This window comes from Cydia amplana, chromosome Z (assembly GCF_948474715.1).
Source record: "Cydia amplana chromosome Z, ilCydAmpl1.1, whole genome shotgun sequence".
In the NCBI taxonomy this organism is placed as follows: Eukaryota; Metazoa; Arthropoda; class Insecta; order Lepidoptera; family Tortricidae; genus Cydia; species Cydia amplana.
Window position 1 is genome coordinate 38,135,461 of NC_086096.1, and position 17,138 is coordinate 38,152,598.

The 17,138-nt window shown below is 38.9% G+C and overlaps 1 protein-coding gene across 1 annotated transcript in view; it reads right to left on the bottom strand.

Moving 5' to 3' along the window:
* Positions 1-8,116: 8,116 nt before the first annotated feature.
* Positions 8,117-17,138, bottom strand: part of LOC134660708 (uncharacterized) — a 60,748-nt gene continuing 51,726 nt past the window's right edge. Inside the window, exons 24-28 of the mRNA XM_063516490.1 lie at positions 16,245-16,400; positions 14,355-14,464; positions 11,561-11,649; positions 9,702-9,832; positions 8,117-8,274 (exon numbers count right to left, since the gene is read on the bottom strand). Of these exons, the coding sequence (XP_063372560.1) occupies positions 8,221-8,274; positions 9,702-9,832; positions 11,561-11,649; positions 14,355-14,464; positions 16,245-16,400 (540 nt within the window). The 3' untranslated portion in view covers positions 8,117-8,220. The remainder of the gene's footprint in view (positions 8,275-9,701; positions 9,833-11,560; positions 11,650-14,354; positions 14,465-16,244; positions 16,401-17,138) is intronic.

Here is a 17,138-nt window from a genome sequence, read left to right on the forward strand (position 1 = left end):
GGGCAAGAACTCTCGTTACTCGTATTTGTATATACGTATACCTAAGACACAGTCAAAAGGAGTACCTTCACTCCTTCTGCTCTACAGACCTGTAACTCCTGTAGTGGAGTAGAGTTATCGCAAGAGTTAAAAGTACAATTTGATTTAAACCTTAACTCGGAAGTCTAAAGTTGAAATTCTATTGACACGTGTATGGTCAATAAATCGCACGATGCCTGGATGAGACTAATGAGTGGTTTTGCCCTCCAAGAACACTCAATGGGGTTCGCCCATGAATCTAGTATTAAACTGAATTGGGCATGCTCATGAGTGGTGGGGGTAACTTAGCGGATAGTTTTACGTATCTTTCTGTAGGAGAAGCAGCAAAAGCGCTATTATTGTTTGTCCTTGTCACAGTCTCACATTTTTTTTTATTTCCCCACCGTAAATTTAATATGGATTATGGTGGGCAAAAAATAAATTCGACCAATCATAGTGTCGCATTGCGTATGTTTTGTCCCTCACGGAGGCACGCGTATACCACTTCTATAGGATCCTACCTTCTATGGGTTCGCCGGTCGAAGTAAAAAGCAGATGGCGCCAGCATAATATAGCTTGCCCTGTCAATCCCTAGAATTGTGTCAAGTTATTGATTTTTTAATGCCCTGGATGCCAGCCCTTTAAGCCAAATCTCATGGACAAAGGGGCAAGCTACGATGGCGCCATCTATGCAAACCTTTGACAATTGCCAACTCCAAGTTGTATGTCACAGGTCACAGTAATATTTACCCTTTTACATTTAAGCTTCACTATCTGTAAGTCTGTTACCTCCTCAAGCTTTAACCGCTGAACGGATTTAGTTTAATTAAACTTGCCATAACTAGAGCCCTAGAGATAGTTTGAGTCCCGGGGCCTTCTCCGGGACATAGGATAGTTTTATGTCCGAAGTCATCCCTAAAGAGATTGAAAATGAGAAAATTAATAAATTGCCTGTTAATCATATTATGCTGAAAATTATTGCCATTAGATTTTATCCAGGCGCTGTACTTTAACTGCTGGTACTAATTCCACGCAAAGTCGCGGGCAAAAGCTAGTACCTATTTAAATAAAAACACGTTATAAGCATAAACATAAACATTTTATTTAAATATTTTCAATTGAATCTTTATAATTATAATACATTCGGATACATTCGTCTGACATTTCAAATATACACATATTGCCCCAGTAGACAGCACATTTTACGTGACGCTATTACCTATATGCATAACGAAAATCGAAATTAGCATATCTTCATCTCCGTCACACCAATAAAAGAGTGACAGAGATAGATATTGGTAACATCGATGTTCGCGGTAGCCCTTAGGCCCAAAGTCAGTAGTGGTAAATACCTACAAAAAAAATGGAAATGGAATTTCAGTGCGTAATAAATGTTTAAGATACCTAATTTAATGTTTAATGGTAAAATATATCAAATTAAATTATTCGCGGCGAGGTAAAAGCTCACACGTAGATTTTGATTTTTAAATTTTATTCACAATATTGTTCCATATTTTTGATTATTTCCACTGAGTGACGCAATTTCCATAACGCAGTAGTTTACTGTTAGGCATATTATTGCATAAGAATGCAATTCATATCTAAAGCTAAAAAAAAAACAATCGTGAAGTAAATAGGTACATATAAATTGCCCGAATGTAAAATGATAGGTTTTAGATTAAGTCTATGTTTGCTGACTTGTAAAGTTTGTAATAATATGTGAACACAAACCCATGTAATGGGTCAATAAACTCAACTATTATTTGTAATCCCATAATTTTACTTCATGGCTACGCAACGAAAAATAAAATCCTATTTTAATGCCTAATTTATACATAGGTATGAAATCGTGCTGAGGTGTTACTGATGTCTACGGCACTTTTGCATAACCACTTTATAATTATCACTAATACATTATAAATAGATCAAGATAAGTCAGCGACGATTTTGATAGCACACGCAGTGCAAGTGTTATTCTAAACGTCAAACTTCTATGAAATTATGATGTATAAATAACACTTGCACTGCGTATCCTATCAAAATCGTTGCAGACTTATCGCGGTCTAACTCTACCCATTTACAGCCTTCGACCCCCATAATCTGAATTAAAACTAACGCACAAACAATAATACACGTCTTTTGGATCAGAGGTAAAATCGGGTGTAATTTTAGCACTAGTTGTTATTATCAATAAACTTTATTAACTCCTAGAGAAAAACGGCATGGTTGACAGTAAAAAATATACATTTTTCACCTTCTGTCGTTTAATGAGGTAAGTAAAATGTATATTTGTAGACAGTCTCTGAAAAAGAGTCTCAAATAATTAACCTATTGGACGCCAATGACCGATATGCACCGTAGGGTCAACACCAAAGACCGATTAATCGGTCACAGACCACAGAGCAACATCGACCTACGTGCATATACATAAAGTTCAACTTCAGTTTTGACACTTCAATGATGTGGTGTCTGAGTGACAGCTTTTGTGTTTGACACGGCGTGGAAAAGGTTAAAGAACTGTGGCTCTAGTTCTAGTCGTATCAGATTATTGCCGATTTTTGCTCCATTAGAGAAAGCGCGTTCAACGTCAACTATACTTTAAACAGACAGAAAAGAAATTAAAATAATCGTGTACCTAAGTCAGATTTGAACAGTTCAATTAAGCGTATTAAATTACATACCAAGATTTACTGTAGTGTACCTATTGTTGAAAGATGTATGTGCGAAGCCAGTCCCATATAAACTCATCACAATAGTATTGCACCTACAAATCAAACCGATCAAAATCTAATATGTATAACGCTAAAAATATATTTAAAACCTTTCCTGTATCGCAATGTACTTGTTCCGTACGAGATAGCGGGACGAGTAAAAGAGAAAGCGCACTCGTCAATAATATGCGAGCGATAGAGTTGCTCATAAACATCTATACAAGTAATAGATAGAAACATAAGCGGTGATCTTGAATTATTTCAACTTATCGAGTTTATATCTATTTTACCTCGACGCCTTGAACAAGTTATTGCTGTCTACCATACGAGGATGTAATGACAGTCAAAGAATGCATAGATAAATGGTAAATTGACTATAAAATCTAATAAAATCTATAGTTACAAGAAGCTTATAAGACAGCCATATAAAAGTGATTGTCTGTCTTGTTTTTAATCGCTTTCTTCTTGGAGATGCTATATTGATTAATTACTTAACGAATTTCTCTATGACTGTCAAATCACCCTAAATTAATTAAATTTCACGATACATAATTACCATCTATGTCTTGGTATCACCAACAGAGCACTTGTGGATAATTAACCTAATATATTATACAAATTTTAATAAAACAGGGCTAAATACGTTGGGGCCAGGTTTTAATCAGAATGGCCGTAATACTCCGACACGGCCATCCTGATAGATGTCAGTCCCATATTTATATTTTTTAACAGAGTGCGTAAATTGACAATTGATGAATGCTTTACAAGAAATTATTTAATAGTGTCCTAAAATAAATTATCACATATATACAAAATACTTATCTCGAATAAAAATGTCAATTGATAATCCTAGTTTAGAACTCGCTTCATAAAGATGAAATTAATAGCAGATTTTGGTGTGTTTTTACTTATTTGAATCAGTTTAATATATGTATTTAGCCCTGTCTAACGTCATATACAGCTATAGCGAGAAAAGACGTGATCATTTCACGCAAGCGTTTAATATTGAAACAATACGCGAACCAACCACGCCTTTAATGTACTACAATAACATAATTACAATTTTACACCAAAATAATTATAATATCGGAACTGTAAACAATTGGCTAATAGCTAAAAAATATTAACATCATTTAAAGAAATATAAATAACACTAAAATTATGAAGTGACATTCATTTAACCCAATATGCATTAGAATCACTTCCGTGCCCCGCTCCGGTGTGCGAGCGAAACTTTGCTATATGTCTCGCTCACACACCGAAACGTCATGCGGATCCGCATCAATATGATAACTAGATAATAAGTGTATAGAAATAGCTCTTATATTTTAATCAATTTAAAAGAAAACATGTCACTGACTCACTGTAGAGAATACTTGCATATAAAATGTATTGCTGGGAAAACCATTAGAAGGCAAGAACTCTTATATTAGTATACGTACGTTGCTCAGACACAGTGGAGTATGTGTACAAACGCAAGTTAAAAGCGACGATCGAGTTTGTAGACGGTCTTCCCTTATAGACGGTATTTTCCCACAGTGACCTAATGTGATTAAATTGCATAGTGAGCGATACAAGAATAATTTAACAAAGCAAATAAATGTGCCAATCTCAACCGCGAAATCATTTATCGTCTCAATAACTTCTCAATATCTTTTCCATTAGATCAAATTCATTATATTATTCATTTTACAAAGGTACTTAGTCTCTATCTGCTAAGAAGTCAATATCGAGTGTCATTTTATATTTTATAAACTGTAAGTCACTTTTATGATATAAAATATGTTTGAACAACATGTTAATATTAACTTTTTATTGCCGAGACACGACGACGCATTCTCTTAGTTTTACTAGCTATTTTAAGTCGACAAAATAGAAATAAAATTTATTAGGTTACTCGACAATATTAATACACAAAAAGTTAAATAACGCGAATTTTGTACAACGGTACAGGTACAGGTTAAATAAGAGAACAGTTTAAAATAGTTTAAATAATTGTGACAGCTACTGTTACATTGTTTAATCGGAGTATGTGTATCATATTGTCAGTTGTTGAACTCAAACTATAAAATAAAAAGTCTAGAACAGCTTTGATATAATTCAGAAAAAAAATCCGCTTTATTTATTAATCCTTTGACCGCCAAAGACGTCAACTGACGCGCGCGGGTACAGCCCAATATCAACCTTCGTGCATTCCGACAAGGTTCTCTATGATGCGCCGTACACGATAGGCGTGGCGTTTAAAGGGATAAAATGATGGCCGTAATTAATTGTTATTAATGAATATCATTAATAATTAAATGGATTTAAGGCTGTCGCAAGTGTGAATCTAAAAGTGACGTCATGACTAAAGTAATTATTTATTATTTTAATACATAAATTATATACAGGGTGACTGGTGACAATCAACACATGATCAGAAATTATAAGACGTTGCGGCGATGTTAAGCTAAATTGTTTCACATAAATATCACTTCTAGGGTATACCTAATTAAATGGTCATGATTGTCATGAATCATGATTGTTTCTTAAATATTGCGAACTTATTTCATTATTGCATAGTCTTATCTAATTATTGATTTGCTCTTACTAAGTTACCGTAGACAACAACAATAATTACGAATAGAAATTTCTGATCAATTCTTATAATACCGAGCAACAACCGTACAAATCATCATCATCATCATCATCATTGGCCTTAAAGTCTATTACAGACTATAGAAACATCAGTGTCAGAATACGGCGACAACGTTTTTCGTGACTATGTAAGCCAATGCCACTTTTAATATATGTTTTTTTTTACAAAAACGGGTTGCAGTATTTAAAGATAATAAAAGAAGATTTGAAAACCGAGTTGGTGTCTTCTTAATTACTTATTCTGTCATCTTAGCCGGTATAAGTATTATTAACCGGTACTGTCAATGTCACCCTGTACACATCAATAACGTATGAAAATCAAACTTCTATTGTACAGTACGTCCCAAAAATATGTTGACAAATATTTTTTGGAATATTTTTCTTACATGCCCATCTTTTCAAAATGTAATTAAAATTAAATATACAATCGTTTAACTAAAGCAAAACCTATTGTCTTAATATTTTCCTTTAGTTTTGAGACGTTAATTTTATCAACAAGTATTTTTGGGCCAGCCTGTATTTTCTGTGACACAGCTTTGAGTTCACACAAGTCGCATTATATGTTTATTATCTATATTTTTATAGTATTGCTTTAACATACGCGATAAAATGTACATAACATTCATAGAGAAATATACCTAAGTAAAGAAAGAGTGGTAACACTCCATATTTACATCCGTTTTCTTACGCGAGTTATTTCGTAGTCGACAACTCGACATCTACGAGTAACGTCTGCTGGAGGCGGGCCGCGCCGAAGTGCATTTTCAATATGCCTATACATTATGTATGGCAGAAGCGATGGCGTCCGTCCGGAGCCGGTCGCGTCCGCGTAGACGGCTTTTTTCCTCATTGAACTTACTTTTAAAATGTTATCATTTAAGTATTTGGGTAAATCAACTTTTTCTTGTCACTCGTTGGTTGCGTTCCCCTGGGTCACTTGTTAAAACTCGTTAAATTATCCAAACACGCTTTTTTGTGAAACTTATAAACCTTTAGAGGATCGTCTACCAAACGTGTCTTCTAACAAACTATGCTACTATTGTCTCTTGTCAACAACAAGTCAACAAACACAAAAAAAAAAAAATAGTCAAACGTAGACAGCATTTGTTTTGATAGTTCGAAAAAAGAAAATTATTTGTCTAGGAGGCAACTGTGTTCCGTGTTTTGAGAAAGCAATGAAACAAAAGAAATGAAAGAAACTACTTTATTTGGGCTGTGAAAGGTGCTCATTAGATTGTAGGTGCACATTGGGCCTACGAGGTTAAAAATAGAATTCATTTTTTAACCTTTGTGTGTACTTTAATAATTCGTCTTTCGTTCGATTAGGCGCAACTTAAACTGCACAGTGAACAACTGGTCCAAGATTTATTTTTTGCGATTGCAAATTTATTATCCTAATTTATAGTATATATGGTGCTACTTTACCGGCCTTGTGCGATAATTAGCACACTACCTATGTCGAAAATTTAAAGGGCCATATGTAGGTACTGTAAAACGTTGTACGATACATGTGCGAATAGGTAATTCGCATCTCGTGTTGTTTTAAAACACTACCTTTGGTCGTGTTTTAATTTATCGCCACTTGTAGCGAATTTCGCACTTGTGTCGTAATGTACTATTATATAATATTGTCGAAGGCTCAAACTCTAATTAGTCTAATTATTACACAGCTGCCTTAATGTATGTAACAAATGTACATTTATTATTGGTTGGTATATAAAAGAGCACAGCATCGAAACATCCAGAATCAGCGATATGGCCAAATGGTTGAAACGGCTAAAGGACGCTAAGCACGAAGAATATCGTACTATTTACCCGCCTGTTTCTATCTCTATCGCACGCGCGTAATTATATTGCCGTCCCGCCCATGATGACGGCAGTCAATGACACTGTGCGAGCGGGACAACAGTCTAATTATGCACGTGCGATAGAGATAGGAACAGGCGGGTCAGTTTACCGTGTTCATCGTGCTAAGCGTGCTTCTTTAGAACGTATATCAGTAGTGACATATGAATCATCCAAAAATAATGTGTCTGTTCTAATTTTGACCAAGTATTATGTCGAGATCGGGTCGTGTCGTATATATCTGTCAACAAGTATGTACAGATGTAGTATGTAGATAATTGTTTTCCATCGTATTTTCTCGGAATCGTTCGTATTTGTCGTGCTACTTTAGTCAACCTTAGTACATTTTGTACCGAGACCGACTGAAATAGCAAGGCACCTACGAACGTTTGGAAAATAATTATGCACTACATCTGTCAGAAAAATACTGGTACTCCGCGATGTGACAAAAATTTTAACACATTCACTGCCAGCGTTAGGCGAGTTCTCCGTTAGTAGTCGTATTTCGCTACAAACGGGAAAAACAGTGTTATCGGCTATACTCGTAGCGCGTAGAACGCGCTAGCAGTGAATGTGTTAACTTTTTTCATTAATAAGGAACACCTAATCGTTTGCATTGTACCGATTATGATCTTTAACAGATCATCAGCCGAGCTCTCGAACAAGTTTGAACAAGATTGGCTCAGTTTGTATTTCCGTGTATATAATATATATCCGTGTAGATGTAGACGTATATATCCGTCGGCGTTCAATGGTGGGCTGAGACGTGCATATCCGTCATGACGTTAAAACACGTCGGTCTTCATTGGTCGGCTATGAGACGTATATATCCGTCATAATGTGAAAACCCGTCAGCGTTCATTGGTCGGCTATAGATGTATGTCCATCAAGACGTGAATATCCGTCATGACGTCAAAACCCGTCATGACGTGAATACACGTCGGTGTTCGTCATTGGTCGGCTATGAGACGTGTGCGGCGAGATGTGGCCTAGTGGAGATCGGCGGGCTTCAATAGCCACTGTTGTAGGTGTCATCGGGCTGCGATTGAGACGGGTCAAAGGTCTGGAAGAAAATAAAAATAATATTGGGTATATATAAACAATAAAAAAAATCCCTTTGAACGCCACGCCTATCATGCGCGGCGCATGATTGTGAACCTTGTTGGAATGCACGAAGGTTGATATCGGGCTGTAGCCGCGCGCGTCTGTTGACGTCTTTGGCGGTCAAAGGGTTAAAAACTCTTAGGTATAGGCGAAGTTCTTAGTACATTTTTCGGTTTACATGACAGTTATCTGACATATCACTGACGGTGATCCCTTCTCTATAAATCATGAATCTAAAGTGTCATTCAATAGAACTTGCTAACTATGTAAACAAACCGCCATACTAAAATTGACACTGAATGTCAAATTACTAGTAACTTTTGTTTACATAGCAAGTTCCATTGAATGACACTTTAGCTAGTATTTTAACTGGATCCGGCATGAGGGGTGGGGTCATATTTATTATATATAGTTCGTTGGCGCGTTTACCTGTTAGTATCCATTCACGTTGTCCGCCTCCTGGTAGCGTGTTGGATAAAGCATTTTGTTAACAAACTGTACGGTTAGAAACGTAGGCGCATTACTTGTAAAAAGCAGCGTTTAAGTTTATGAACATAAATAATTTTCTTAAACTCAGTATCGTAATTAGTAAAAACGAATTAGTAAAGAGTACGATTTTAAGTTTAGAATCTTTTATTTAACTTGCAACATGCTTGCAACATATGCATGTTTGGGGCAAATCTTGTAAATGAAATAGAAAATGGACCAGCCAAATTTTTTTTTACGATGTCCGCGTTGGTCCCATAGTCAAAGTTGCTCAGTATAATCCCAAAACCTCCCTGGCAACGGGAATGCAGTAATTTTTATAGCCACCTGTATATATTATTGCACAACTATTGTCTGTATCGTAACGATAGTATAGTATTTTATGCAACCGTTGTTTAAGAGAGGTCAAGAAAGGCGAGTGGCGTGAGTAACAATTTGAGGCGAAGCCGAAAATTGTTAATAAAGACGCCACGAGTATTTTTTGACTCAGTTAAACAACGTTGCATACAATACTTTTTCTACGACCAAGCACATACTTTGAAATAAAATTGTAAATTTAACAAATATTTTTCATTCAAGAAGTAGCAAAGAATGGAGGTTACGGGCGGGAAAAGAATGAATGAAATAAAAAAAAACATGTCTATGGTTCACTTATCTGTCAGAGATGACAGTTAAAATTAGGTTGGCAACAAAGTATTCCATACAATATTTTCTAAGTGGTGATTACACGAAGTATCGTAAAAGTGCCAAAAAGATACTGCGTGTATGCACAAATACTTTTTTGGGGAATAGACTAAAGACTTGTCTTGACAACTATAAGATAGGAGTTTAAAAGGTGTGTGCACGACCCTTTAAATGACAAATAAAAGTACGGGAGTAGAAATAATAAGTTGCGTTTACCTGTTGTGGAAGCATGTACTGCGGCGGGGCGCCAAGCGCGGGCCCGGGGCCGAGCACCTCGGAGGCCGGCGGCAGGGGCCGCGTCGGCGCGCCGCTCGGGTTGAACACGTCCACGTACGACTTCTTTATGTCTGCGGGCGTTAATACGTTATTGCAGAGGCCGGGAAATGGCAATATGATCATATCAAAGATCTATGAAGTATATAAGATAAACTAGCGACCCGCCCCAGCTTTGTGACACGGGTCAACAAATTATACATAAACCTAACACGTCCACGTACGACTTCTTTATGTCTGCGGGCGTTAATACGTTATTGCAGAGGCCGGGAAATGGCAATATGATCATATCAAAGATCTATGAAGTATATAAGATAAACTAGCGACCCGCCCCAGCTTTGTGACACGGGTCAACAAATTATACATAAACCTAACACGTCCACGTACGACTTCTTTATGTCTGCGGGCGTTAATACGTTATTGCAGAGGCCGGGAAATGGCAATATGATCATATCAAAGATCTATGAAGTATATAAGATAAACTAGCGACCCGCCCCAGCTTTGTGACACGGGTCAACAAATTATACATAAACCTAACACGTCCACGTACGACTTCTTTATGTCTGCGGGCGTTAATACGTTATTGCAGAGGCCGCGAAATGGCAATATGATCATATCAAAGATCTATGAAGTATATAAGATAAACTAGCGACCCGCCCCAGCTTTGTGACACGGGTCAACAAATTATACATAAACCTAACACGTCCACGTACGACTTCTTTATGTCTGCGGGCGTTAATACGTTATTGCAGAGGCCGGGAAATGGCAATATGATCATATCAAAGATCTATGAAGTATATAAGATAAACTAGCGACCCGCCCCAGCTTTGTGACACGGGTCAACAAATTATACATAAACCTAACACGTCCACGTACGACTTCTTTATGTCTGCGGGCGTTAATACGTTATTGCAGAGGCCGCGAAATGGCAATATGATCATATCAAAGATCTATGAAGTATATAAGATAAACTAGCGACCCGCCCCAGCTTTGTGACACGGGTCAACAAATTATACATAAACCTAACACGTCCACGTACGACTTCTTTATGTCTGCGGGCGTTAATACGTTATTGCAGAGGCCGGGAAATGCCAATATGATCATATCAAACATCTATGAAGTATATAAGATAAACTAGCGACCCGCCCCAGCTTTGTGACACGGGTCAACAAATTATACATAAACCTAACACGTCCACGTACGACTTCTTTATGTCTGCGGGCGTTAATACGTTATTGCAGAGGCCGGGAAATGGCAATATGATCATATCAAACATCTATGAAGTATATAAGATAAACTAGCGACCCGCCCCAGCTTTGTGACACGGGTCAACAAATTATACATAAACCTTCCTCTTGAATCACTCCATCTATTAAAAAACCGCATCAAAATCCGTTGAGTAGTTTTAAAGATCTAAGCATACATAGGGACAGACAGACAGCAGGAAGCGACTTTGTATTATACTATTTAGTGATAGTATAAGAAAAAACCGTGAATCGGAAAATCAAGAAAAGTTTATGCTCGAAAAAATGGAGGCATACCTTTGGCCTATACTGGTGTGGATGGCGACACCGTATGATATTTAACTATATAAACACATATCAGTGAAAGAAGATGGGTCAAAGTCTTATGAGGTAGTAAAAGTTTTAATCCTGTGTCGAAAGATGGCAGTAAATTGATTGAGACTACAAAATTTACTATGACAACAAGCCTCTATACACTCTATTCTGTTTGATACTATGAATTATGATATATTAATATTATATAAGTATGTCAATATATCGTAAGTATTAAATACTTACGTCTACCCTTTTGCATTTTGAAAATATTGGAAACGGGCGCGACGGGCGGCAGGCCGGCCGCGGGCGGCGCTTGTAATGGTGACGACGCACTGAAATATGAATACAATATTAGGTATTTATAACTAGGGAACAAATTAATAGTACATTATTGCAGAGGCCGGGAAAAGGCAATTCGTGGATGAGTTTCGATTTCGAAGAAGACGAATCCACGAATTGCTATTCCTGCCGAGGCATATATAGTGCTTTTCTCCAAACATGCGAGGAAATAAGGTAAAATAATAATTATTTAAGCATCAAGCATCACTCAAATCGAACCTTCACATCAAAAATTTCAAAAACAATTTCCCTCTAAAATTAATTTTTAAAAGTTTAGGGCACAAACTTATTCTGCCATTCAGTACCATTCAATATTCGTTCATTCAATATAATTGTGCAATATAGTTGGTCAAACCAATTTGTCAGTCAGTAAGAACCAGGAAAACTATACCCATCCTTTTCTTTTGGGTGCTAGTACTAGTGTAAGACAAAGATAGTATGATTCTCTCTGTCTATGTTTGAAATGAGAAAGTCCTTTGACAAACTATATAAACTTTATGTACACGGATGAGATCCTTAAAAAAATATAAAAATAATCTTTGATTTTATTAAGCAGTATTCTCACGATCATACACTAGCACAACGGTCTTGTAAGAACGAGACAAGTAAGGTCGTTTATCTTACTATCTCACTCTATCCTATAGCTTGAAATGATAGCTGATCGGGTCGTGTAGACGTGGCTCGCGGCTATAATAATTGGCTGTTTGCGTTTTTTATTTTTAAAAAGTAAAAAACACTACAGTAATAAGTTATTACTGTAGTGTTTTTTTCATTCCCGTCCGCTAGAACAGGACAGCGATAGTTTGATTTTTTTTAATTAGAGTTTGACAATAACGTAGAACTTCCCGTACTATTTTTGCTACAATAAGGTGAACATTTCCGAGCATATTGGAGAAAATATTTTTATTAAATAGATAAGTTAACATCCATAACTCAGGAACAAATAATCGTGAGAAACACACAAATATGTTGGTCAAGCAAATCTTGTCAGTAGAAAAAGGCGGCAAATTTGAAAAATATCTTATCTGTGGAACTGTTTTGTTTACATTTCATCGTTGTTCGAAGTACATTGCTGCTTTTTATTCGTTTCCTAGGGATACCATACTTTAGTTTGCTTTACCTTGTTACTGACATATCCGGCTTGACAGACTATAAATTATGATAGTACAAACAGCTACACTCCTAACTGTACGTCGGTGGACCTTATTACAAAAGGCGTAAGGTCCACCGATGTACAGTTAACAGTGTGGGCGATGGTATCTTACTGCGTAGCCGGAATGTGGGCGGTTTTGGGCGGCCGTTTCGTCGGCGTCTAGGTTCTGCCAGATCTTGTTTACCACGTCCCACATGATATGAACAGTGGTGGAATGCTCATATGTCAGTAGGTACTTACTGCATGGCCGGAATGTCGGCGGTTTTGGGCGGCCGTTTCGTCGGCGTCTAGGTTCTGCCAGATCTTGTTTACCACGTCCCACACGATATGAACAGTGGTGGAATGCTCATATGTCAGTAGGTACTTACTGCATGGCCGGAATGTCGGCGGTTTTGGGCGGCCGTTTCGTCGGCGTCTAGGTTCTGCCAGATCTTGTTTACCACGTCCCACACGATATGAACAGTGGTGGAATGCTCATATGTCAGTAGGTACTTACTGCATGGCCGGAATGTCGGCGGTTTTAGGCGGCGGCGGCGGCGCCGAAGCTGTTTCTTCGCCGTCGGCGACTAGGTTCTGCCAGCTCTTGTTTACCGCGTCCCACACAATATGAACAGTGGGGGAATGCTCATATGTCAGTAGGTACTTACTGCATGGCCGGAATGTCGGCGGTTTTAGGCGGCGGCGGCGGCGCCGAAGCTGTTTCTTCGCCGTCGGCGTCTAGGTTCTGCCAGCTCTTGTTTACCGCGTCCCACACAATATGAACAGTGGGGGAATGCTCATATGTCAGTAGGTACTTACTGCATGGCCGGAATGTCGGCGGTTTTAGGCGGCGGCGGCGGCGCCGAAGCTGTTTCTTCGCCGTCGGCGTCTAGGTTCTGCCAACTCTTGTTTACCGCGTCCCACACAATATGAACAGTGGGGGAATGCTCATATGTCAGTAGGTACTTACTGCATGGCCGGAATGTCGGCGGTTTTAGGCGGCGGCGGCGGCGCCGAAGCTGTTTCTTCGCCGTCGGCGTCTAGGTTCTGCCAGCTCTTGTTTACCGCGTCCCACACAATCTGAACAGTGGGGGAATGCTCATATGTCAGTACTTACTGCATGGCCGGAATGTCGGCGGTCTTGGGCGGCGGCGGCGGCGCCGATGCCGTTTCATCGCCGTCGGCGTCTAGGTTCTGCCAGCTCTTGTTTACCGCGTCCCACACAATATGAACAGTGGGGGAATGCTCATATGTCAGTAGGTACTTACTGCATGGCCGGAATGTCGGCGGTTTTAGGCGGCGGCGGCGGCGCCGAAGCTGTTTCTTCGCCGTCGGCGTCTAGGTTCTGCCAACTCTTGTTTACCGCGTCCCACACAATATGAACAGTGGGGGAATGCTCATATGTCAGTAGGTACTTACTGCATGGCCGGAATGTCGGCGGTTTTAGGCGGCGGCGGCGGCGCCGAAGCTGTTTCTTCGCCGTCGGCGACTAGGTTCTGCCAGCTCTTGTTTACCGCGTCCCACACAATCTGAACAGTGGGGGAATGCTCATATGTCAGTACTTACTGCATGGCCGGAATGTCGGCGGTCTTGGGCGGCGGCGGCGGCGCCGACGCCGTTTCTTCGCCGTCGGCGTCTAGGTTCTGCCAGCGCTTGTTCACGGCGTCCCACACGATCTGAACAATGGAGGGAATGTTTATATGTTTGTTCAGAAACGGGTTGTTACAGGGTTATTCATTTTGATATACATAGTTATATTAAGAAAGTCGAACTTACTTTGTGTGAGAATAAAATATCTGTGGTGCAACTTGATTTCGGGACTAATAACTCTGTTGTTAAAATGAAACAAAAAAAGATTTTTTTATGAAGCTACCGGGACTGAATTTTTAAGACGAGAACCTGGAATTCCCAGTTTCAGGACCGGGAGCCAGCCCTATAGTCATAACCCTTTCAACGCCGATGACGCCTAAAGTCGTCGTGGGTTGTGATTGTGATTTTTGTGCGCAGGTTAAATGGGTCAACTTTTTCTTGACACTCGTTGCCATGGTTACGGTCGACTGGGTAACTTTTAAAATCCTGGTTTTATGGTACCTAGTTAAAATAACCAAACATTTTTATGGCAGTTATAAGCCTTTCCATAATGGGTTCCATAATCTACTTAGCATTTTAGTTGAACGTAGTATAACATTTCTTTTAACAAACTACGCTATTATTGTCGCCTGGCTGATGGGACAGAATAACTATAAAAGTTGAACCACATACTGTAGTGTAAGTTTTGACGGTGAAAGGGTTATAAAATATATAACAGGGTTGACAGGTAGAGAGTGTCTCTTGGTATTAAGTTTACCTTTTGTGAAGGTTTTCGTTTGTGCAATTAATATTAAATATAAATAATAAATATAGATAGTATCAGGACAACAAGCGGGAGAATATTAAAAAGACATAAAAAATAACATGTTTATTTAACAGTAATTATTAAGAAAACAAACATGTAGAAGAAATATAACATAGGTATAATAAATACATAAACCTACATATAATACAGAAAGGAATAATATAGAAATATACTAAAAATATATAAGTTTATAATTATAACACTGGAACTCGTCAACTTATGGAGATATTTTTTCTACTATTTGGCTTTAATCAATACGAATATTTTTTAGGAAAAGAGCAAATATAAACAAAATATGTTGGAAAACTTAATTACTCGAATCATTTGCATGAAAACTTAAGTCTAAGGAACTTTTTGTAGCGATTTAGCAGCATACAGTATCGATACAGTCGCGATACTGCCGCTGGCCATATGGGTCAAAATTATTTCCGTTGTCTTGTTTCTGACCACTCTGTCACGTTTCTATTTTTCTTTTTTATCGAATATTTAAAAAAAGTTAAGGGCTATTGCATGTCTTTCTAGCTGTAGATTATAATTCTCTTGAGAAAAATTAAAAACTTTTCTCCCCGTACAAAAAGCTCTACTCGGTCACATTTTTTGGGGACAAAAAACGAGACAACGAAAATAATTTTGACCCATGTCATATTCTCAAGCACACGTAAACACGGTTTTGCATCGCTACTATCGCGCGACTGAATCGCTGGCTGGAGTATAATAATGTCGTCTAGTTAACCTTTTGGACGCCAATGATGGATATATCAGCACCGCAGGTCCAACGCCAAAGACGGATTAATCGATCACATACCACAGAGCAACATAGACCTACGTGCACACGCATAAAGTTCAATTTCAGTTTTGACACTCGGTAACGTGGCATCCGAGTGTCCGAGTGACAGCTTTTGTGTTTGACACGGCGTCGAAAAGGTTAAATGTGTGACCAAATCCTAATTTCTTAAATATTCCAAGTTCTAGAGAATTTAAATTTGATTCTAGAGGAGGGTCGGCATCTCGGTACGCCTTTCCCTTCTCACCTTATTCCCATTAGTCCTAGTCCTACTCACAGATGGATTCTTGTCGTCAGGCAGTATCATCTGGTTGGGCGACCGCAGCGTGAGTTTGGTGAAAATCCCGCCGAGCCAGCCGGATTTCTTCTGTGGCTCCTGTTTCTTGGAGTCTGACTTCTTGGCTGGCTTCGGAGTGTCCGTGTCGCGGTCAGTCTGTAAAATTAAAACATGTTATAACGTACGTTGACTGAGGATTCATAGGCCTTATTTTAATCAGGATAAGGTATAAAATTGTCCGTTAAGTGTCTTGCTGTAACTCCTTCAACGCCACGAGTATCGTGCGCGGCGCGTCATCGTGAACCTTGTCGGAATGCACGATGGCTGATATTGGGCTGTAGCCGCGAGCGCCAGTTGACGTCTTTGGCGGTCAAAGGGTTAACGCAAGATATGGGATATTATTAATATTATTTAGTAAGTATTAGCAACTCGTTATTATCAAATTCTTCCGTTTTCAATTTAGTTTATAGCCGGCTAAATTAATTTTAAACCGTCGCAATTTGACTAGTTAGGTTAGGGTCTGTGCACAACGGATGCGCGTTGTAATATACATATCCTTTTGTGAAACGGCAATGTGCTTGCTTGCGTGACTTGTGCGTACAACATGGCTCCAATAATTGACCGCACCCTCAAATTGTAATGTTTTTTTTTAAACAAAAATATATCTACTGTTGTCCTACACACAGCTTCTATAAGCTATGCTGCTATGCTATGCTGGGCCCTATGGCCCAGGGGGCACCACCACCGTCGCCACCCCCTGGATCGCCAGTCGCCCCGGGCATCTTGATCTGCGGCCTCGGCTCGTCCGCACCCGGCCCCGCTGCCGCGCCCGCCTGTCTCACTCTCACACACGCACAGAATACGCAACGCGTCTTTTACTCACATCAGCACTAT